Source organism: Nicotiana tomentosiformis, chromosome 9 (genome assembly GCF_000390325.3).
Source record: "Nicotiana tomentosiformis chromosome 9, ASM39032v3, whole genome shotgun sequence".
NCBI lineage: Eukaryota > Viridiplantae > Streptophyta > Magnoliopsida > Solanales > Solanaceae > Nicotiana > Nicotiana tomentosiformis.
Window position 1 is genome coordinate 3,382,468 of NC_090820.1, and position 25,087 is coordinate 3,407,554.

The 25,087-nt window shown below is 38.3% G+C and overlaps 1 protein-coding gene and 1 long non-coding RNA gene across 6 annotated transcripts; both read left to right on the forward strand.

Annotated features, from left to right (window-relative positions):
- The first annotated feature begins 928 nt into the window (after positions 1-928).
- Positions 929-8,054, forward strand: LOC104108492 (uncharacterized). 5 transcript variants are annotated; one of them, XM_018775066.3, is made up of 5 exons: positions 930-1,302; positions 4,759-4,964; positions 5,396-5,434; positions 5,571-5,740; positions 7,437-8,054. In XM_018775066.3, exons 4-5 carry the CDS (start codon positions 5,575-5,577, stop codon positions 7,982-7,984), a joined length of 714 nt encoding a protein of 237 aa, XP_018630582.1. In that variant the 5' UTR covers positions 930-1,302; positions 4,759-4,964; positions 5,396-5,434; positions 5,571-5,574; the 3' UTR covers positions 7,985-8,054. The 5 variants fall into 5 exon arrangements, with proteins under 5 accessions (XP_009615986.1, XP_018630582.1, XP_009615868.1 ...); XM_018775090.3 differs by lacking the exon at positions 930-1,302 and adding an exon at positions 4,264-4,362; XM_009617573.4 differs by lacking the exon at positions 4,759-4,964.
- Positions 5,747-6,994, forward strand: LOC108947341 (uncharacterized). Its single transcript, XR_001971785.3, has 2 exons — positions 5,747-6,241; positions 6,557-6,994. It is a non-coding gene; the product is annotated as an uncharacterized lncRNA (long non-coding RNA).
- Positions 8,055-25,087: the final 17,033 nt, after the last annotated feature.

Sequence of the window (25,087 nt, forward strand, 5' to 3'; positions counted from 1 at the left end):
ATCAGGCACTTCAAATTGGATTATGAAAACTCCGGTTCAATTTTTCGGTTATGAAATACCAACCCAAATAATCTCAGTTTGGTTTATTTTATTAGAGATTTCAGATTAATTGGTTTAGTTATTTTGAAAATTTTGTTTAAACCTATGGACATCTTCTGACAAGAAATAATGGACCTCTACATAAAGTATTTATGTCAAATTGCCTAATTATCTCATTTCCATTATATTCATTTGAAAATTTGATAATTGCAAGTGCAAGTGTAAATCCTTGACATGACAAAAGGATTACAAGAAGAAAAAATAATTTTAAAAAAAGTATGAGATAACTGTCACGAGTATATCTTATAAATAGTCAAGGCATCTAAAAAGTTATAAACAAATACACATGACTATTTATTTTAATTGTATAAATCTTTATTTTCTGATCAAATTCAAAAAAAGATTAACTAAAACTTTATTATTTTTAGCCAAATAAAAAAATCTAGCCTAAATAATGTAGTTCTATCCAAGTTTTATTATAAACTGTATTCGAAAAAAATTATCCAAAAAAGTAACATACTTAATAAGGTAAAAATATATTTTATTTTTAAAAAAAATGCCACATATACAGAAAAATTCACGTGTCAGGCGAATGCACTCACACTCTTTGCCACATGAGCGTCCAAGGGGGTAATGACTCTCAAAATGCCAAGTTGATGGGGATAATTAAGACCACGAATAGTTTGAGGCTGTAACTAAAATCCGTGTTAAGTTTATGGGGGTGTTAAGGTATTTTGCCCATTAAATATTATCATTGTTACATATTTATTGTTATATGAGTCATTATTGTCATGAAATCTGTTGAACGAACTTTCGGATTAATATTGGCTAAGATTAACCCTATTATATTAAAAAATCTAATAGTTTAAACCTAAATCAAAATTTTAGATCAAACAATAGTAATGACCTCGATCATAAATTTAGCCTTGGCACCAATTTAACTAGAAAGGAAAGGCATGCCGCGATGCCAAATTTGCCAATAGACAACACAGTGCAGCGCAAGGTTATGAAGTTTAAAGCCACAACCATAGCAAATGTTCCTTAACGTTGAGCGTAGGATCTTTATTGAACTACTTGATCTGAACCTTCTTGGATAGTAATCCAAATCCTAAACTGCTACAGTCTCTCCCCCCTACAGACACCTTTTCACAGAAAAAAAGGAAAAGAAAATCATCTCTTCCTTTTGTTCTTATTTTAACCCTAGAAAGAAACCCATTTGTCTTCAACTGTTGCTGGGTTTGGATCGTTTCCTCCAGGACACGGGTAAACTAATTCTATATAGTATTTGTTTTTGCAATTTCTATAATATTTGTGTTTTGTCTAAGAAACAATTTCAGTCTTTGAACCCTAAAACGAACATAAAATTGGGGCCTGCAATTTCTATTTGTTCCTCCTCCTTTGTGTTTGTCGAAGCATATTTTCAGCCTTTAAACTCTTAACCAACATAAATTCTGTAAAAATAAATATAAAAATCCAATCTTTGGAACTTTTTTCTATTTTGGTAAATATTTTGAACTTGGGATGATCCTGCTCTGCTATAATATATTTTTGGATTACTACTTTTTTTTAAACTATTATTTCATTCGTTATGACATTGAAGGGAGCCTTGGGGCAACGTTAAAATTGTATCCGTGTGACCTATAGGTTACGGGTTCGAGCCGTGGAATCTTCCATTGTTTACTTGCATCAGGGTAGGCTGCTTACATCACATGTGGTCCTTCCCCGGACCCTACGTAAACGAGGGATGTTTCGTGCACCGGGTTGCCTTGCCTGTCCGTTATGAAATAGACTTACAATTTTTGACTAAAATGTAATGTTTCTGCAAAATTTATTTACTACTAGTATTTAATTAAGGTAGTGGCATGTAGTTGTTTGGTGCCGTTTTCCTCTTAATCTTATCTTAGTACGAATTGAAATACGAAATAACCATGGTGGAAATTCGTAGCAATAACCATTTCTTTTGTTTTCTCTCAAAGTTGTTGAAAAAATAACTTAAAGACAACAAAAAATGTAGTAGTTGTCACAAAAATATTTTGTCCTCAAAAGGTCATTTTATTGTGACTTATGGAAGCATTTAGCAACAAAGACATTGTTGCCTTGCATCTTTTCTAGATTTTTTTTAAGGTTTCCCACCCCGTATTCGGTACCCGTATTAGAGCCCGATTATATCCGTATTGCTTTCTCTCAAAGTTGTTGCCAAAAAATAACTTAAGACAACACAAAATGTAGTTGTTGTCATAACAATATTTTGCCCTCAAAAGGTCATTTTATTGTGACTTATGGAAGCATTTAGCAACAAAGATGATTGTTGCCCTGCATCTTTTCTAGATTTTTTTTTGTTTCCCACTCAGAATCCGGTACCTTAATTGGAGCCCGATTATATCCGAATTCGTGCCGCATAAAGCCCCATTCGAAGAGAAGCGCTCCCTACCAAGAATTTTTTCATACCCCCAAGGCTCGAACCCGAGACCTCTACCAACTGAAGAGGTCAGTCAATTAGTAGCTGCAGAAAGAGAAGGGTCATTTGATCAGCCTACAACAAAAAGAGTTTTAAAGAAAAGAAGAAACACAACAACACAAACACCTACATGTGGGGTTCCAGGCCTCAGGGAAGCCAGTAACGTCAGACACCACGATCTCAGTCCCGACGAAGAAGTATTCGAGCTAGAAATGTCGACTACCCTTGTCATCTATCTTCACCACCAACACTTTTCTCCTCGATGGTGAAGATTCAGCATTGTTCCTCGACAGAAATGGGGGTGCGAAAAGATGAACCAAATGGCGCACTGTGACCTCGACTTTGGCTAGTTCAACGAACTTCGCCAACATCTTGACTACCTTGAAAACGTATGGGACGAGCTGCGCATGACACACGTTGTAGTGGCAGAAAAACTCTTCTACCAGTGGAGGGAAGGGGGATAAGTAGCCGATGGTGAACTGATAGGCGTAGAGGGCACAATATCCGGGACAATAGACCTGCACTTCATCATCACCAGCAGGAACCAACTCAATGTGGTCGGGAAAGCCAAACTTAATCTTAAGCTCAGCTAAGCGCTCGGTCGTTATCGTGGATTGGAACTTTTTCGGTCACCACTTCCAGTGATTTTTGGAAATCAGGTTTAGCGTCAGGGTATCAAGGTATAATCTCCTCCACAGAGGGGAGAGTTTCATCCTCAACTAGGGCGACAACATCTTCCACATGAACGGGGAATAAGACGGCCAAAGGAACGGAATGATCCTCCTCACTGGTATCAGACGAAAGGTTTGACATAGTTATGTAGATTAGGAAGGAGACAGAGAAGGAAATCAGAAATACGGCGAAACCTTATGAAAAAGGAAAGGAAATTCCAAAAGAGAAGTGAAGAGAGCGTAAAAACTTGAATTTCGACAAGGCCATCCTTATTTATAGAGTTTAAAGCACCAAAATCAAAATGGTTTGCCATAATTGAAATGTGAATCGAAACGGCAGAGCCAATAAGAGATCACGCGAGAATTGACGCAATGCGTAGGGAATTAGCGTCACTATGACATCATGACATCACTTCTTTCGTTGGGCCAAATGGTTCCAACAAATCACCCTAAAAATTCAAGGATTTAAAATATGCGGCCCACGAAGAACCATGTCGCCTGCTCGTCACAACAAAGACAACCAATGTCATATGTTCAGCGAACTCGACTACAAAGACGGCCACGAACGATATTATCCGCTCATTGAACTCGCCCCATGAAGACGACCTCAACCATCAGAGGGACTAACTGTATGGGCCAAAAATTATCCTAGTTACGTATGGGCCAAGTCAACATTAGCGATGTAATTTCAACAAATGACGAAGGCGAGGTCGAGGAATCAACAGATGTCTTGGTCGAGAACGAATGCTCTCCTACTTAATGCTGCCTTATGTGTTCTTGGGTCATTAAATATTATCATTGTTACATGTTCATTATTATCTAACAGAATCGTTACGAAATCAGAACAACCTTTCGAGTATTAATATTTCCTAAGATTAACTATATTCTATTGGAAAATCTAATTATTTAAACTTAAATCTAAATTTTGGATCAAACAATAGTAATGACCTCTATCATGGCAATAGACAACATGCATCGCAAGGTTATGAAGTTTAAAGCCACAACCATGGCAAATGTTCCTCAACTTGGACCGTACTTGATCTGAACCTTCTTGGATATTATTCCAAATCATAAACTGCTACAGTCTGACACGTGCCCCCCCCCCCCCCCTCTTCCTTTTGTTCTTATTTTAACCCTAAAAACCCATTTGTCTTCAACTGTTGCTGGGTTTGGATCATTTCCTCCAGGACACGGGTAAACTAATTCAATATAGTATTTGTTTTTGCAATTTCTATAATATTTATGTTTTGTCTAAGCAAAAATTTCAGCCTTTGAACCCTAAAACGAACATAAAATTGGGGCCTGCAATTTCTATTTGTTCCTCCTCCTTTGTGTTTGTCGAAGCAAATTTTCAGCCTTTAAACTCTTAACCAACATAAATTCTGTAAAAATAAATATAAAGATCCAATCTTTGGTTCCAAAGTTTGGAACGTTTTTCTATTTTGGTAAATATTTTGAACTTGGGATGATCCTGCTCTGCTATAATATATTTTTGGATTACTACTTTTTTTAAAACTATTATTTCATTCGTTATGACATTGAAGGTGAGCCTTGGAGCAACGTTAAACTTTGTCTCTGTATGACCTATAGGTTACGGGTTCGAGCCGTGGAATCAACCACTCGTGCTTGCATCAGGATAGACTGCTTACATCATATGCGGTCCTTCCCCGGACCCTACGTAAACACGGGATGTTTCGTGTACCGGGCTGCATTGCCTGGCCGTTATGACATAGACTTACAATTTTTGACTAATCTGTAATGTTTCTGCAAAATTTATTTACTAGTGTTTAATTAAGGTAGTGGCATGTAGTTGTTTGGTGCCGTTTTCCCCTTAATTTGCTCATATGATTGATTGATTGCTTCTGAACTTAATTTTGGATCATAAATCTCTAACTGAATTGTGAATATCTTATCAGCTAATATTATCATCATTCGAGTTTGATAATTGTCTTCAGCTAATATCATCACGAGGACAAGTAGTTTGGGTTCTTGGAATTAGGTGGGAAGATTTCCAAGAAATTGATAATGTTTTGATTTTGACTGTGTGAATTTGATTGATTCTTAAATATTGATGCTGCCATGAGTGTTTTATTTATTCTTTGCTTAGTTGCTTTCTTTTGTGGGATTTGTTTGTTGAAGCACAAAATGTAGCTATACACTTTTGTTTCCAATTGTCCCTCTGCATTTATTCTTTTCTACATTTTTGCTTGTTTTTGTTCTGTTGCAGCTGTGAACTTTATGAGAAGAAGTGAAATCCTGTTAACAGGTTCTCCAGCGTATCCTTCTCCTTAATTTTATCCCTTTCTAGTGAACCTTATATCTCTTTAATGTAAGACTGGCAAAACTTGTATCAATATAAATAAAAAATTTATAATTAAATGTATGTATCTATCTATCTGCAGCTAGATGGGTGAAGTTCTTCCTCTGTGTGCCTCTGCTCGTGGCTTATTCCTCTGCACTTGGACGGTTTCCTATCAGAAGTGCTGGCAGAGCTTGAAGACTGTGGTTTCATTTGTTAAGAAGTTTAGGTGGGCATGGCCAGCTTCATTGGGTGGTCCACCATCCGGTGGTAGTAAGTCTCTTTACCTAAAGATTGATATTATAAGGTTCAACCTAGCGGTTTATCACATACGAACAGATAGATACAAGTCTTATAGATCTGTATAAGGCTTGAGGTCAGAGACCATATAGGGATGTAGTCACAGCATGATTTGCAGGACTTATGTGAATGCTGATTATATGTTGGTAAAAGAACTTGGGAGTGCAAAGGATATGTCATTGAGATTCCAAATTCTAGTTTGCGCGACATCGTTGACTTTTGCAAAGTTCCCAACCATGTAGGATGTTTTTCCAGGTCCCCCAAAGTTAATGGTTGAAGCAACACTTGCGGACATGGTGTTTGGCCTGCAATAAATTTTTGATAAGAATGGTAGCCCAAAAAGGCAGTAGGATTTTTAAATATTATCCAACTAGGCTGGCATGTAAAGCTTGTTTTTTTCCGTTTACCATAAGCTTCTTGGAGGCCAAGGCCACCAACATTCTTATGCTTCGTGATAATGTCGGAATTTAAGAGGTGGAGCTTTTTTTCTCTTTGTATCAGTAGAACCCCAGAGTTACTTTGGGTTCTATTAATAATCTTGGTTATGCTCTTTCAGAGATGTAATGCATAACGTGAGTGGGAATACTGCTAAGTGAAGATCTGGCAATTGAGGAATGCATAAGTTTGATACTGTAGTCAGTCTGTTATAGTCTTGTCATTGACATTGACATAAATTTATGAGATTTTATTTGAAGGGGGGGGGGGGGTAATAATAGTGCATCAAGTTTGTGCGTGCTGCTCACTCCCATTTGGTCATAGGATTTCCTTTGAAGTTCTTTTATGAAAAAGTTTCTGTAAGTATAGCTTTTCTGGTCGAACCCGCCCAACCCAACTAAGAAGAACCGAACCTGACAGACACATCTTTTTTGTTATGAACCAGCCCCAGCCCAATGTCTCACAAGTAGCTATTAGGCTGACTGCTGAGAAGAGCTTTTGGGCCGAGAACAAGTAATAGGGTCAAGTTAAATTGAGATCCAGGTTGAGTATATGACGCAAGGATGGTTCTGTTAAAAGGGGGACTGGTCGGTTATTTTGGGATGAGGCATATTGTTGAGGAAGGTGTCAGCTTCTCCTTGTCTTCCATTCTCTGAGTCTAATCTTCTTATTCCCTTCTTCTATCTATCCCTAGTTACTTTACTTCCTGCAATTTCTATTGTAATTCTGCTACTAAGTTGTTGCATTTTGATATTTGAGTTGTAATCACATTTCAGTCTTATTAATAGAGTAGAGAGGTTCAGTTACTGTTACTCTAGATTTGGGTTCATTACATTTTTCCTTTTGGGAGAGTACTGTAACACAGGTTTTACATAGCTATTCCTGTCTCACTTATGAAGAGCTACTTCAACGTTTCCTTGGTCATTTCTAGCCATTACCTTTCTGCAATTTGACATGTTACAGTTGTGAAGATATTTACTAAACTTCTTGGTTAACCATACTCACGAAAAAAAATGAGTAGCTTTATATGGTGCTTTCTTGCTTGAGCGTCAGATCAATGCCACAATTACTTTACTGATACTCTTTGGAGACGAGATACTACTTTTTAGACTTTGAAGTGGTGATTTTTTGTGTAAAGTTGCCCGCTCCAAATTTCCAATTGTGCTTGTTCATAGTCTCTTGTGCTCGATTTTGTGTTTTTGTAACTTTCTTAGATTTTTCTCGTGTTTTTCAGGGCCTCTCGTAATGGGCGTTGAGATGTTGTGGTGGTCTTTGGGCATCCTTCCCTACGGTTGCATGGTCGCTGCCGTTCTGAATTTTGTTCGTTATCCGATATCTCTCATCGTACTAATTATGTTAGTTGGGAGCTATTTTTTTCATTTGGCTGTGCTATACTCTATTGTTTATTGGCATCAGCACATGCCTTTCCGGTTAATTGGTGCCAAGGCGAAATTTATGATTGAGGTCATTCCTATGATAACTGCAGCAGCCTTGCATCACCTTTTGGAGTTCAATTATGGGTATCTCGCTCTACTGCTATGCTGCACCACATATTTTTACGCCTTTGCCCACTTCTTGCACTTAGCATATGATATCGGGGGAATAGACGTATTGCTGGGAATAGTCATGCAGGTTCTTGCTTACATGCTGAACGTAGAATTGTTAGTTAGAGCTTTGGCTTTGAGCTTCTGCTTTGTTTTATGTTTCTATAGATACATGACGTATTGTGCTCCTGAACTACCTGTTCCTCGTAAAAAGGAGTTGGAGCAGCTACCTTGTTGATCTGAATGTGTCCGTAGAGGACTAATTTCGTGTACTTTTTAATTTATGATATCTCATAATTTATGAGCTATTTTAGTCTTTTTTGTCATGTAATCTATCAGGGCTTCTTTGTCATGTAATCTATTTTTTGTCTGTTTAATCTATCAGGACTTCTTTCACCTTTAGCCGAGGGTCTATCGGAAACAATCTCTCTTGCCTTTCAGGGTAGGGGTAAGGCTGTGTACATCCTACCCTTCCCAGACCTCACTTGTGGTATTATATTGGACGGTTGTTGTTGTTGTCATGTAATGTGCCCTTAGTTCACACCTCTGCTGTTCTTGCTTATCTTCTGCCCTTACATGTACAACCATATCAATGGAGAAAAGGACAAACATCTAGATAGCATTCTTTATAGCATTCTTTATATGTTCTTGGCTAAAACTTAAAAGAGTACATTGCTGTAGGCCTGCAGCTGCAATACAAACTTCTCACAAAAGTGTTATTTGACTAAAGACGATCGGAGATTATTTGTGTTGGTATTTAGAGTCTGTTTAAAAATTTTGATCACTTGAACCACATTTGGGTTGTTTATATCGGAATAGAATTAAAAATTTGAAGAGTACTTTGTTTAAAATTTCAAATTACTTGAATCAGATTTGGGGTGGTTTTATCGAAATTGAAATTGAAAATTCGAATGATACTTTATGAACAACATTGAAAAATTATGCCAACTGAATATACATTGTTGAACAATTTAACAAACAAATCGATTGCAGATATATAACGTCATGCCAATTTAGTAGAGTTTGGTGAATAGTTGAATAAGCACGAAATCATGCCAACCGAGTAGACTTTTATTTACAATTTAACAAATAGGTCTAATGCATATAACATAAAAGTTAGGTAGAATTTGGTGAACAACTGAACTATACAAATTCGATCCAACTGAATAGAATTTATGAACAATTAACAATACAGAATGAGTAAATATAGTATAAAATCTTTCAATCTGGTAAAGAAATCCCTGAAGAACAATAACTGTGTGCGGATCCGAAGCTCATATTAAACACATTAAAAATAAAAATAATATTTAAAGACCAACCCTTATAGGGTCATCTTATCAATCACCCCCAAATTTTTAGCCGGATGAATAGACTTCCGGCTAAATTTGTTCTAAGTTTTAATTTACGCACCTACATTAAGAGCTCGTTTGGTATGGGAGATAAGGAATAATTAATTTCGAGACAAAATTTAAGAAGAGTTTATCCCATGTTTGGTTGGGAGAAAATTACGGTATAATTAATCCAGGAATTAGTTATCCCAAAATTGTAGTTTTATTTATCCCCATAAAAAAGTGGAATAACTAATTCCGGAATTAATCCTGGGATAACTTTTTCCAACCAAACGACCCCTAAGGGTTTAATCCATTGGATACCGTATAATATAGCCATTGGAAAACAGACATAATCAAAGAAACAAAAGGTCAAAACCTGAACCTACAAAAGGAAAAAGAGAATTTAAATTTGTTTCTTATCCAAGAGGTATATTTAAATTTCGAAACACTTTTAAATATACCAATAATATGCCACATAATTCAAGAATTTAATAAATAGTAAAACATTTTTTATATAGTATTTTAAAAAGGGCGGGCACGAGGCGAGGTATTTTATAGGATATAGCAAGGTGCAAGCCTCGAGGCGTTGGACTTGAGCCCCATGCGTTTTTAAAATTTTAATATTTTTAAAATTAATATAATAAAATATATACTAAAATAAGACAAAATTACAAAGAGATTTTAGAAATTTAAAGAAATTATAAAATAAATGATACAACTACTTTATCTTAAAGCTAATTTGCTCAGCAATTGACTAAATATTTAATCCAAAATTGCTTTATACAAAAATTATTAGACTTTGAAAAAATTGAGTAAAAATTTATAAACTAACTTAAAAGAGCAAAATAACTTAAAAATAAAGAACCAAAGTAGGCACATAAATCAGATGCTTTGAACCAGAGCGAATCATGAAGGAAGATATGTTTTTATTTTATAGTTTGCAAATTGGTCATTTTTTCTTTACGCGATAGAAGATGAAGAGAAAGAATAAAGTATTTCTATACTCTTAAGTTCCCTTTTTTTTTTTTTTTTTTTGTTGCTTTTAAGAATGTAATAACAAGTTGAATTTTGTGTTTTTAGTATTAAATTAATGACCTTTTTAGTAATTTTAATCTTAATTTGGAAATATTTTCTGGCTTCCGCCCCAAAAGAAAAACTTGTCCAACGCCTAAGCGTACGTCCGTAACAACGGAGTTTACACCTCTTGATACTTTCGCTCCATCGGATCTCCCTAGTGTATTTTTACTACACCTCACCCTAGGGCTCGCCTTAAAAACCCTTTTTACCTCACTGTTTTTATAATGCAATAGGGAAAATCTTATGGACTTAAATCTGATTTAATATGACCAAATCATATAGTGTGTATTATAATTTTAGAATATTATGGTATGTCTGATTTGGATATTGTATTCCAAATCAGAACATTATAATGTGTTTGATTTGAATATTATATTCCGAATTAAAAAAATTGTGAATTATGTATTCCAAATTAGAATACTATAGTATCTTTGGTTTGAATAATGTATTTTAAATTAGAATATTGTTGTATATTTTCAGAATATATGGAAAGATTTGGAGTTATATCATGTACTAATACTTTTGGGATTAATGTAATTTTAAAATTGAGGTATATCATGAAAGTAAATTTCACGAATGGGTGTATATCATGAAACCTTCCCCTGGGCCTCCAATTCTTTGTGGACCCGTTTTCCTTTATGAAGAATTAATACAAATAGACACCCCTTGATTTCTTAAACTAAAAGTAGCCGGGGGATTTATAATGTAGGTAAAATTCATGTATAATATGTGTATAACTATATATAAATAATATATAATCTATGTATACCGGTTAGAAAAAATAAACTGTGAATCTGGACGGCTATTTGTGTAACAATCCCTTTCTTTATTGTGTCTTTATGATTAATTTTCTTTTTCAAAATTATTGAATATCATAAGGTCAAAAAGTATAAAATAGTTATAGAAAAGGAAACATAGCTATTTACTCGCGGATTTGTCACGATCCGAAATTCCCACCTTCGGACCGTGATAGCGCCTAACATTTCACTTGCTAGGCAAGCCAACGTTAGAATAATATTAACCAATTTTTAAACAATCTTTAAATTATTAATAATCAAAGAAACAAATGCGGAAGCAAAGTTTGAAATATAGTGAAATAAATAACTGTGTCTAAATACCATCCCAGAATTGGTGTCACAAGTGCACGAGCTTCTAGAATAAATACAAATAAAGGTCTGAATAAAATAAAGATGTCTGGAAATAAACACACAACTAATGTAAAATAGACGGGGACTTCAGAACTGCGGACGCCATGCAGTTATACCTCAAGTCTCCTATGGTAGCTGAAATCCGAGCAAGTCTATGGTACGTCGTTGGGACCAACTCCAAAATCTGCACAAGAAATGCAAAGTGTAGTATCAGTACAGCCGGCCCCATGTACTGGTAAGTGTTGAGCCTAACCTCGACGAAGTAGTGACGAGGCTAAGGCGGTTCACTTACTTTAACATGTGCGCAATATTAATAACAACAACAACAACAAATGATAGAAATAAACCAGGTAACTCATTTATAATAATTGAAGCCAACTCAACAGTCATAATTCATTATTATTTCAACCAATTCTGTTGCAGCGTGCAACCCGCTCTCATAATATATTCACATTCAATTCTGTTGCAGCGTGCAATCCGCTCTCCCAATATATTCCTTTTAATCAAGTCTGCCATATATTTATTTCAATCAAGTATATATATATATATAGACTTTTAAATAAGTCTGTTGCAACGTGCAATCCGATCCCCCGATATTGACTTTTAAATAAGTCTATTGCGGCATGCAATCCGATCCCCCAATATTGACTTTTAAATAAGTCTATTGCGGCGTGCAATCCGATTCCCCAATATTGACTTTTAAATAAGTCTATTGCGGCGTGCAATCCGATCCCCCAATATAAATATATTTACTTTCATTTCTGTTACGACGTGCAACCCGTTCCCCCAATATATATAACTTTAAACAGCTCATAATGTAAATAAAAATTACTCCAATAAATACCACATCCAATGAGAAACTATTAAGCATCAAGACACACAATAATTAAAATTTATTTATGAACAAACAATGGCAATAATAATTTATTTTGGAAATCAGGGAGAAAATAGACAGTTTAATATTTAATATGTTAAATGTCAAGTAGCAATTAGTGCACATAATTCAAATAAGCATGTAGCAATTATTACAGGAATTTAAGAATTAATATTTGGCATAGAATAAGAGAGAAATAATTATTATAACAATTAATTAATGTATTAAAAAAATTTGGGATTTTCAAATAATTATGCAAACAATTAATTTGACGACGTATAGGCACTCGTCACCTCGCCTATACATCGTTCACATGCTGTTCACATAACAATTAATTTAAGGGTTCTATTCCCTCAAGTCAAGGTTAACCACGACACTTACCTCGCTTTGCAAATTTCAATCAATTATTCAACCATATATTTTTCCTTTTAAATTTGTCTCTGAAAGCTTCAAATCTATTCACAAACAATTCGATATATTCAATACTAATCATAGTAATTAATTCCATATGAATTTACTAATTTTCTAGATAGAAATCCAAAATTCATTTAAATATTCGACAGTGGGACCCACATATTAAATCTCGGAAAAACTCATGAAATCCGAACACCCATTACGATACGAGTTCAACCATACAAAAATTGTCCAATTCCGATATCAAATGGACCTTCAAATCTTAACTTTTCATTTTTGAAAGATTTTATAAAAAGTCCAATTTCTTCCAACTAAATCCGAAATAAATGATGAATATAGACATGGATTTGTGAAATATAATCACTTTTGGTTAAAGAATACTTACCCAATTCAAAGTCGTGAAAATTCCCCTTGAAATCGCCCAAATCCGAGACTTGAAATTCAAAAATGAGTAAAATGACGACTTTCGAATTTATGGGCTATGCCCAGTCATTTTCGCATCTGCGTATCAAAGTTCCGCATTTGCGAGACAAAGCTCGCATTTGCGATGCCAGGATGCCAGGTGAATTTCCGCATCTGTGGACACTGCTGTCGCACCTGCGACATCCGCTTCTGCGCAAAATGGTCGCACCTGCGAAGACCCCAAGCCAGCCCAATCCCGCATCTGCGTGATTTGGTGCGCATCTGCGGACACGCTTATGCAAGAAGTTTTTCGCTTCTACGATTGAAGCCTTGACATACCTGGGCGCATATGCGATGGAAGGCTCGCACCTGCAGTCAAAAATCCGCAGGCGCGATTACAACAGAAGGCAAAATTTCAGATTTTGCTTAAGTCCAATTCATGATCTGATTTCAATCCGTATCACACTCGGGGTACTAGAGACCCCGTACGAATATACCAACAAGTCCAATAACATAATACAGACTTACTCGGGGTCTCATATCGCGTCAAACAACGATAAAATTACAATTCACACCCCGATTCAAACTTTGAGTTTAAAACTTTTCAATTTGCAAATCTCGTGCCAAAACATATTAAATGAATCCGGAATGACTTCAAATTTGGCACACAAGTCATAAATGACATAACAGAGCTGTTCAAATTTCCAGATTCGGATTCTGGCTCCGATATCAAAAAGTCAACCCCGTGGTCAAACTTGGAAATCTTTAGCCTTTAAATTGTTAGTTCCGTTAAATGGTCATAACTTGAGCTAGGAACCTCAAAATTAAATTCCAGGCATATGACCAAGTCAAAAATCACGATACGGATCTACCGAAACTATCAAAATACTGATCCAAGTCTATTTTTGTAACGACCCGATCGGTCGTTTTGAGAATTGAAGTTCCGTCCGACGGCATAAGGCTCTAAGTAGATGCATATTATGTGTATTGACTTGCGTGTGTGGTTGAATTCGGTTACCAGATGTTTAAGAGTGATTTGGGACACTTAGTCCCTAAAACAGAAGTTGAAGTCTTAGGATTTCGACCGTAGTCGGAACTATATCAAGACGACTCTAGAATAGAGTTTCGTCAGTTCCATTAGCTCCGTTGGATGATTTTGGACTTAGGAGCGTGTCCGAACTGTAAATCTGAGGTCTGTGGCTGATTTAGATTTGAAACGACGAAAGTCGATTTTTTGGAGATTTGGACCGAAAGTGGACTTTTTGATATCAGGGCCGGAATGCGATTTCGAGAGTTGGAACAGCTCTGTTATGTTATTTAGGACTTGCGTGCAAAATGTGACGTCATTCCCGGTTGATTTGATAGGTTTCGGCACGGGTTTTAGAAGTTGAAAGATTTGAAAATTTATAAGTTCGATTCATAGTGCAATTTGTAGTTTTAACGTTGTTTGATGTGATTTGAGACTTCGAGCGGGTCCGTGTTAAGGTATATAACTTGTTGGTATGTTTGGACTGGGTCCCGAGGGCCAAAGGTGTTTTTCAGACGAGTTGCGGATGATTTCTATGGTTTTGGGGAGGTCTGAGTTCTGGTGTAATCGCACCTGCGCACCTTGGGCGCATGTGCGAAGATGGAGGCGCAAGTGCGAGAAGAGCTGGACTTGGCAGTGTCCGTAGGTGCGGAGAATTTGTGCGCATCAGCGGACTCGCACGCGCGGAGATGGAATCGCAGATGCGAGAATTGAGAGTTGGCCTAGGGTCGCAGGTGCGAGGAAGTTTCGCATCTGCGATGCTCGCGGATACGCAGAAGGCTCGCAGGTGCGGATTCTGTGGTCATGCTATCTTTTCATAACTCCTTATCTTTTCATATTTGACTTAACTCTAGATTTTACCTCATCTGTTGTCATGCTATCTTTTCATAACTACTTATCTTTATTTGGAATAAATAGTATTTCATCTTATAATTGTTCAGTCTTAATTGAGGTTATGATTATTTTTCCGCTGCTTATCCTTAATTGAATTGTTGAATATCCTTCGTAATTTTCTCAACCTTAAAAGAAGTTTAGATAACCTATATCTCAGCCGACTTGTTTTATATGAAAATATTTGACTCGTGTTATCTTCCCTGTTGTTGAGGTGTATATTGTGGGATCGTTGCTACACATTAGTTTTCCCTTGTTGAGTTGTTCTCTTTACGACTAGCATTCCAGACTGTGGTTATTCCTTGTGAATTGGTTCTACATTTTTCTTGTGATTTAAAAGTTCTTGAGTTGATTTACTTGTCGTACTTTGTATTATTGCCATTGTTGTTGTATTTGTTGTGGTGATGCACGAGATTTCTATCGTGCGGTTGTTATTATTGTGATGCACGAGGTTTCTACCGTGCGGTTGTTGTTATGGGGTTGCACGAGGTTTCTGTCGTGCTATTGTTACTATTGATATTTGCACATACATCGTGACAATGTGGGATATATATATATATATATATATATATATATATATATATATATATATATATATATATATATATAGGGAGAGACAAGGTTGGAACATTGTTATGCACGTATGGTGAGATAAGGCATGCACTTACTTTATTATTGCACATGTGGCAAGACAAGGTGGGTATTATGCATACCTGTGTGAGCTTTATCTTGTGAAAGTTGTGAGAAAATATTCTACGTGATGTCCGTTCTTTTTCCTTATGCTTAATTACTGATATGGACTATGGTAGTACATTTGCACAAGCATACACATAGTTAAGCACTCTTATCGGATAAGAGGTGTTCTTGATATTGTTGAGCATAGATGCTCACCCTTCTTTACTGGCCTTCTATGTGAGAATGACTCTATTGGTACGTGAGTCGTCAGTGCGGTTTTGAGATGTTATGAGGGAACATGATGCCAAGTGTTAGAGTTCAGGTATTGATACCCGTAAGTTATGATTTGTTTGAGGTTCGGTACCTCGTGGAGTTGATGACTAAAACCTGATGTAAAATCGGTTGCAGTTGCCGAGTTATTATTTGTCCTTGCTGTATTTGTGATTTCGGCTTTAGGTTGTGTTCCATTCACCTTTCTGTGTCATTTTCATGATATTCCGCTTATACTTGTTGTTTCCTTCCTTATTGCCATTACTGTACTGTGAGCCATATTGCATAGTCTTTATGTAGACATCATACTTCTATTGTTCATGTACTTATATCTGTTCAGTTTATTAGACACGTGGGTGTCTTGACTGTTCCTCGTCACTACTCCACCGAGGTTAGTCTTGATACTTACTAGGCACCGTTGTGGTGTGCTCATGCTACTCTTTTGCACATTTTTGTGCAGATCCAGGTACTTGTTCGTTAGCTAGATGTGTGGACTGTTGCTGTGGAGACTCAAGGTAAACCTGCTGCTGCGTTCGCAGGCTTCAGAATCACCTTCCAGTTTTTGTTTTGCACTGTTTATTCTTATTTCTGGACAATTGTATTTAGTAGTTTTCTAGCAAACACTCTGTAGAGCTTATGACTTGTACTATCGGTTTTGGGAATTGTAAGAGATTCTATATAAATAATGTTGTTGTTTTAATTATTGTTAGTCTTATCTAGTCCTTAAGTCTAGGTGCCATCCTGATACCCAAACGGATGGGAAATTGGGTCGTGACAAGTTGGTATTAGAGCTCTAGGTTCATAGGTGCTACGAGTCATAAGCGAGTTAGTAGAGTCTTGCGGATCGGTACGGAGACGTCTGTACTTATCTTCGAGGGGCAACAAAACTATTAGGACAATCTCACTTATTTGATTCCTATCATGCGAGCTTATTGATCTCGGAGTTCGAACTTTTATCATTCCATTCACTCACAGATGGTGAGGACACGAGCTACAGTTATAGACGACGTTTCTCCTGGAGCAAGTATTGCTAGAGGCAGAGGCAGAGGCCGACGAGGAGTAAGTGTCGCAGCCAGAGAACCAACCAGAGCAACAGTTGAGGAGCCTCCGGTAGTTCCAGTCAAGGAGGAGGTACCGGAGGCGCCTGTTATTACCCCTGGACTTCAGGAGACCTTAGCACAGTTCCTGAGTATGTTTGGTACATTGGCTCAGGCGGGGTTGATTCTGGTTGCACCAGCTACTTCACAGACCGGGAGAGTAACCCAAACTCCTGCCGCCCACACCCCAGAGCAGCGAGTTCATGTTGGTCAGGTTCCAGGTGTCATGGCGACACAGCCTGTGGTTCCAGTTCAGCCCGTGGTCAGGGAAACATCATCTGAGGAAGAGCAGCTTAGACTTGCAAGGTTCAAAAAATATGACCCTCCTACATTCAGTGGTTTGGCTTCAGAGAGTGCACATGGTTTTCTGGAGGAGTGTCACCGCATTCTCCGTACTATGGGTATTGTGGAGACAAGCGGGGTTGTTTTTACTACATTCCAGCTCAGGGGAGCGACTTATTAGTGGTGGCGGGCATATGAGTTGGTTAGCCCAGCCGATTTAGCTTTACTTACATGGGTTCAATTTTTAGAGGTGTTTTTGAGAGAGTTTGTACCTTAGTCCCTTCGAGATGCATGACGCGCGGAGTTTGAGCAGTTGTGCCAGGGCACTATGTCAGTGTGAGAGTATGCCATGAGTTTCAATGATTTGGCCAGGCATGCACCTGCTTTGGTCGCCAAAGTTAAAGAGTGTGTCTGTAGATTCATTGAGGGACTCAGGCATGATATTCGGTTCAGCATGGCTCAGGAGTTAGAGTCAGATGTTTCGTTTCAGCAGGTGGTAGGCATCGCTCGCCGAGTAGAGGGAATGTGGGACCAGGAGAGAGAAGATAGACGAGGCCATGAAAGAGAGTACATGCGAGACCAGGAGAGATAGGACATGTAGGTGAGGAGGCCTCGTAGACTGGAGAGATCTACTGGTCCTTATTTTGGAGGCAGGGTACGACATGGTAGAGGTTTTGTGGTCAGCCAGTTCAGTTTGCACTTCAGGCTTTGCACAGTATTTCAGGTGCTCATGGGTCTTAGAGTACCCGTACCGCACAGTTCTCCCAACCACGTCAGTAGAGAGGCTACTTCGAGTGTGGATATACCAGCCACAAGGTGAGAGATTGTCCTAGACTCCGGACAGGTGTGTCACATCGGAGTATTCAGGCGAGTAGAGGGCACCCAAGAGGGGAAGACCCGACCCGTTGATGTGTTTCATATAGTAGGCTTGAGTCCATTGCGCCAGATGATATTATACATGTATGCTTTTGATTTGTTATAGAGGGGAACTATTCGTATTTTGATTCGATTCTGCTTGACGGGGTAGGTTCCCCTATTTGTTATCCCACCTATGGTTGAGTTCATGACTTAGTATTATGTTTAGATGTTTACCCCTATTGGGAGACTCTATGAGTGGTAGCCCGTGTCTATTGTTTGTTTCTATTCAGTTTTGAAAGTTACGAGACTATAAGTGGATTCACGTTGTCCATTATGGTAGGTTTGATGTGATTCCTGAGTAAATTGGTTATAATTTGTGATTTGGTACTCTACCGGGGTGAGAGTTTAGCAAGTGTTGAGATTTTATTGGAAGAATTGCGTTAGTGGAAGATTTTCATTGGTATGATGTGTATTCGACTTGTGATTCAAAGTTGAGGGCGAGACCCTCGCGACTCCATGTGATTTGAAATGTTTGAGCCGGGCTGCGTGCCACGGTGGAGGGTGATACCAGGATGAGATCCTTATGATTTGTTCATGTACTTTGATTTTTCCTTTTGAATTGATTCGTAGTAGGGTATTGTTAGAAAGTTGTGCCTTACGGGCTTGTTTAATATTTATCTTATGTGTTTCTCTTTACATATTCAGTCATTTTCATTCTGTGCTTCTCGCGTTTTAGCTTGTGGGGTGTGTGCCCGGTGGTGTTAGTTGCGACTTGTTGATTCAGGTGTATAGTCAAGAGGTCTTCGTGTTTCTTGCATCATTGTCAGTGTTGTGGAGGTATGAACAGGGTTCTAACGGATATGAGGCTAATTGTCGGTGATGGTTTTGATTACGAGTAGCTATTGTGATAAGAAATGTTATTATGGGCCTATGTGTGGTCTGTCTTATTGTGTGGTCGTACTTTGTGGGTGTAGGCATGAGTTGTTACAGCTAGTTGAGACTGAATCCGGTTATGGATTTAGAATCGGGTCTTTTGAAGATAAATGGAAGGTGAGAATTTTTTACTCTAAGGCTTATCGGTGTTGGCAGAAAGGATAAATTACAGTTGGGATCGTGTCGTCAGGCTTATGTGGATTGGGGTGACGTGGATTCACCCGCGAGTGTATATTAGATATGTACTTTCAGTGATTAGAATACTTCGAGGCGATTCTTAGCATGTTCGAGGACGAACGTTTGTTTAAGAGGGGAAAGATGTAACGACCCAGCCGGTCGTTTTGAGAATTTAAGTCCCGTACAGTGTCATAAGGCCCTGAGAAGCTTATATTATGTGTATTGACTTACGTGCGTGGTTGAATTCGGTTACCGGATGTTACAGAGTGATTTGGGACACTTAGTCCCTAAAACGAAAGCTTAAGTCTTAGGATTTCGACAGTAGTCGAAACTATATGAAGACGACTCCGGAATGGAGTTCCGTTAGCTCCGTTGGGTGATTTTAGACTTGGGAGCGTGTTCGGACTGTAAATCCAAGGTTTGTGGCTGATTAAGGCTTGAAATGGTGAAAGTCAATTTTTTTTAGAGATTTGGACTGGAAGTGGACTTTTTGATATTGAGGTTGGAATGCGATTTCCAGAGTTGGAACAACTCCATTATGTTATTTAGGACTTGTCTGCAAAATGTGACGTCATTCCGGGTTGATTTGATAGGTTTCGGCACGAGTTTTAGAAGTTGAAAGATTTGAAAATTTATAAGTTCGATTCATGATGCGATTTGTAGTTTCAACATTGTTTGATGTGATTTGACACCTCGAGCGGGTTCGTGATAGGGTATAGAACTTATTGGTATGTTTGGACGGGGTTCCGAGGGCCCCGGGTGTTTTTCGGACGAGTTACGGATGATTTTCATGGTTTTGGGGAGGTCTGAGTTCTGGTGTAATCGCACTTGTGGACCTTGGACGCAGGTGCGAAGATGGAGGCGCAAGTGCGAGAAGAGCTGGACTTGGCAGTCTCCGCAGGTGCGTAGAATTTGTGCGCATCAGCGGACTCGCATGTGCGGAGATGGAAGCGCAGATGCGAGAATTGAGAGTTGGCCTGGGGTCGCAGGTGCGAGGAAGTTCCGCATCTGCGATGCTCGTGGATGCACATAAGGTTCGCAGGTGCGGAGGTTGTGGTAATTAGTAACTTTCATAGGTGCGACTGGTTAGACCGCATGTGCGGTAGGCGCAGGTGCGAGAAATGATCGCATGTGCAAGGATCGTTGGGCAGAAAGGGGTTGGAGTCGAGGGTTAGTTCATTTTTCACTCAATTTTTTATTTTTAGCTCGGGAAAAGGCGATTCTTTGAGGGATTTTCAGAGGAATCTTGTGGGTAACGATTTCTTACTCGAATTTGGTTTTATTGCATTAATCTATAGTTGTTTCTCCATTTAATTTCGGATTTTTGGGGTTGAATTGGGAAAAAATTGGAAGAACTTCTTCAATAAAGATTTGGAGTTTTGAAGGGGGATTTGTGATTGGATTTGAGTAATTGTTATATGGTTGGACTCGTGAGTGAATGGGTGTTCGTATTTTGTGATTTTTACTCGATTCTGAGATGTGGGCCCGGGTCAACTTTTTAGGGTGAATTTTGGAATTTTTGTTAAAATATTGATTTCATTGATTAGATGAGTCTATTATTGTTGTATTCATGTTATGCAATTGTGTTTGGCTAGATTTGGGTCATTCAGAGCCGGATATTCGTGGAAAAGGCATCGTGACCGATTGTTTGAGCTTGGTTCGAGGTAAGTATCTTGCCTAACCTTGTGTGGGGGATTTCCCCTTAGGATTTGAGTCTTCTATGTTGATTGTAGTCCATGTACGCGAGGTGACGAGTACGTGCTCAGACTTATTTGTGGAAAGTTGACCTTTTAGGATTCTTATGTCCTTACATTCACCGAGTATGAAGTTGTTCTTGATGTGATTAAGTCCTTTTTTACTAGTTTCACCTCTACATGCTTTAATTAGAACTAATTGCTTCAGGATTCACTCTTATTGCCTATTTGACTCTTATTTGACTTAACTCAAGATCTTACCTCCTCTGCTGTCATGCTATCTTTTCATAACTGCTTATCTTTATTTGGAATTAATATTATTTCATCCTATAATTGTTCAGTCTTAATTGAGGTTATGATTATTTTTTCGCTGCTTATCCTTAATTGAATTGTTGAATATCCTTCGCAATTTTCTCAACCTTAAAAGAAGTTTAGATATGCTATATCTCAGTCGAATTGTTTTATTTGGAATTATTTGACTCGTGTTAGCTTCCCTGTTGTTGAGGTGTATATTGTGGGATTGTTGCTACACATTAGTTTTCCCTTGTTGAGTTGTTCTCTTTACGCCTAGCATTCCATACTGTGGTTATTCATTGTGAATTGGTTTTACATTTTTCTTGTGATTTAAAAGTTCTTGAGTTGATTTACTTGTCGTACTTTGTATTATTGCCATTGTTGTTGTATTTGTTGTGGTGATGCACGAGGTTTCTGACGTGCGGTTGTTATCATTGTGATGCATGAGGTTTCTGCCGTGCGGTTGTTGTTATGGGGTTGCACGAGGTTTCTTCCGTGTGCTATTGTTACTATTGATATTTGCACATGCGGCGTGACAAAGTGGAATATATATATATATATATATATATATATATATATATATATATATATATATATGGGTTGTGTATGTGGCGAGACAAGGTGGGAACATTGTTATGCACGTATGGAGAGACAAGACAAGCACTTACTTTATTATTTCACACGCGGCGAGACAAGGTGGGTTGTGTCAGGGGTTGATTTGTGATGATTTTTGGCCTGAGGGCATTCTTGTTGTTGATATTTGTGTAGTGGTATGCGTACCTATATGAGCTTATCTTGTGAAAGTTGTGAGAAAATATTCTACGTGATGTCTGTTCTTTTTCCTTATGCTTAATTGCTGATATGGACTATGGTAGTACACTTGCACAAGCATACACGTAGTTAAGCACTCTTATCGGATAAGAGGTGTTCTTGATATTGTTGTGCATAGATGCTCACCCTTCTTTACTGGCCTTCTATGTGAGAATGACTCTATTGGCACGTGAGTCGTCAGTGCGGTTATGAGATGTTATGAGGGCACATGATGCCAAGTGTTAGAGTTCAGGTATTGAGACCCGTAAGTTGTGATTTGTCTGAGGTTCGGTACCTCGTGGAGTTGCTGACTAAAACATGATGTAAAAGCGGTTGCAGTTGCTGAGTTATTATTTGTCCTTGTTGTATTTGTGATTCCAGATTTAGGTTGTGTTCCTTTCACCTTTCTGTATCATTTTCATGATATTCCGCTGATACTTGTTGTTTCCTTCCTTATTGCCATTACTGTACTGTGAGCCATATTTCATAGTCTTTATGTAGACATCATACTTCTGTTGTTCATGTACTTATATTTGTTCAGTTTATTAGACAAGTGGGTGTCTTGACTGTTCCTCGTCACTACTCCACCGAGGTTAGTCTTGAAACTTACTGGGCACCGTTGTGGTGTGCTCATGCTACTCTTCTGCACATTTTTGTGCAGATCCAGGTACCTGTTTGTTAGCTAGTTGTGTGGACTGTTGCTTTGGAGACTCAAGGTAAACTTGTTGCTGCATTCGCAGGCTTCAGAGTCACCTTCCAGTTTTCGCTTTGCACTGTTTATACTTATTTCTGGACAGTTGTATTTAGAAGTTTTCTAGCAAACACTCTATAGGGCTTATGATAAGTACTACCGGTTTTTGGAATTGTAAGATGTTTTATTTAAATAATGTTGTTGTTTTAATTATTGTTAGGCTTACCTAGTCCTTAAGTCTAGGTGCCATCACGATACCCAAACGGAGGGAAAATTGGGCCGTGACAGTTTGCTAAAAATATTGACCAAAGTAACCTAGTTGAGTTTTATAGCTCTATTTCACATTTAATCCATTTTCCACATGAAAACTTTCTGAAAACTTTGACGGACTGCGCACGCAAGTCGAGAAATGATAAATGGTGCTTTTCGATGTCTTAGAACACATAATTACTTATTAAATTTAAATATGATATTTTGGGTCATCACATTCTCCACCTCTAAAACAAACGTTCGTCCTCGAACAGCGTTAAAAAAAAAGTACGTGAGTTGGTGAATAAGTGTGGATATTTATTCCGCATGTCCGACTCGAACTCCCAGGTAGATGCCTCTACCGGCTGACCTCTCCATTGCACCCGAACTGAAGGATAACTCTTAGACCTCAACTGTCGGACATGCCGGGATAGAATAACCACCGACTCCTCCTCGTAAGTCAAATTTTTGTCCAATTGGACTGAACTGAAATCTAACACATGGGACAGATCCCCATGATATTTACGGAGCATAGACACATGGAACACCGGATGAACTGCTGATAAACTAGGTGGTAATGCAAGCCTGTAGGCTACTTCACCCACCCTTTCAAGAATTTCAAAGGGTCTGATATACCTAGGGCACAACTTTCCCTTCTTTCCGAACCTCATTACACCTTTCATAGGTGAAACTCAGAGCAATATTCTTTCTCTAACCATGAATGCAATATCACGAACGTTACGGTCGGCATAACTCTTTTTCCTAGACTGAGCTATGCGAAGTCGATCCTGAATAATCTTGACCTTATCCAAGACATCCTGTACCAAATCGGTACCCAACAACCGAGCCTCTCCCGGTTCAAACCAACCAACTGGATATCAACATCGCCTTCTGTATAATGCCTTATATGGAACCATATGAATGCTCGTCTAGTAGCTATTATTATAAGCAAACTCCGCAAGTGGCAAGAAATGATCCCAAGAACCTCCAAAGTCTATAACACAAGCGTGGAGTATATCTTTCAATATTTGAATAATGCGCTCTGACTGTCTGTCTGTCTGTGGATGAAATGTTGTACTCAACTCCACCCAAGTTCCTAACTCACGATGTACAACCCTCCAATCTGCGTACCTCGATCTGAAATAATAGACACGGGCACACCGTGAAGGCGAAAAAACTCACGAATATAAATTTCAGCTAACCTATCTGAGGAATTGGTAACTGCCACTAGAATGAAATGTGCTGACTTGGTCAACCTGTCCACAATGACCCAAACTGCGTCAAATTTTCTCTGAGTCCGTGGGAGCCTAACAACAAAATCCAAAGTGATACGCTTCCACTTCCACTCAGGAATTTCTAACTTCTGAAGCAAACCACAAGGTCTCTGATGCTCGTACTTAACTTGCTGACAATTCAGACACCGAGCTACATATGCAACTATATCCTTTTTCATTATCCTTCACCAATAATGTTGCCGCAAATCTTGATACATTTTGGCGATACCTGGATGAATAAAATACCTGGAACTGTGTGCTTCTTCAAGAATTAATTCACGAAGCCCATCTACATTAAGCACACAAATACGAGCATGCATTCGCATAACCCCATCTTCCCCCACAACAACTTGTTTGGCATCACCGTGCCGTACCGTGTCCTTAAGAACAAGTAAGTAAGGATCATCATACTGCCTCTCTCTGATGCGCTCATATAAAGAAGACCGAGCGACTGTGCAAGCTAGAACCTGACTAGGTTCTGAAACATCTAACCTCACGAACTGATTAGCAAAAGTCTGAACATCTGCAGCTAATGGCCTCTCACCAACCGGAATATACGCAAGACTGCCCATACTCACAACCTTTCTACTCAAAGCATCGATCACCACATTGGCCTTTCCGAGGTGATACAAAATGGTGATATCATAGTCTTTCAACAACTCCAACCATCTTCTTTTCCTCAAATTAAGATCATTTTGTTTGAACAGATACTGAAGGCTACGATGATTAGTAAATACCTCACACGAGACACCATAGGGTAATGCCTCCAAATCTTCAGCGCATGAACAATGGCTGCCAATTCTAAGTCATGAATAAGATAATTCTTCTCATGAACTTTCAACTTCCGCGATGCATATGCAATTACCTTGCCAT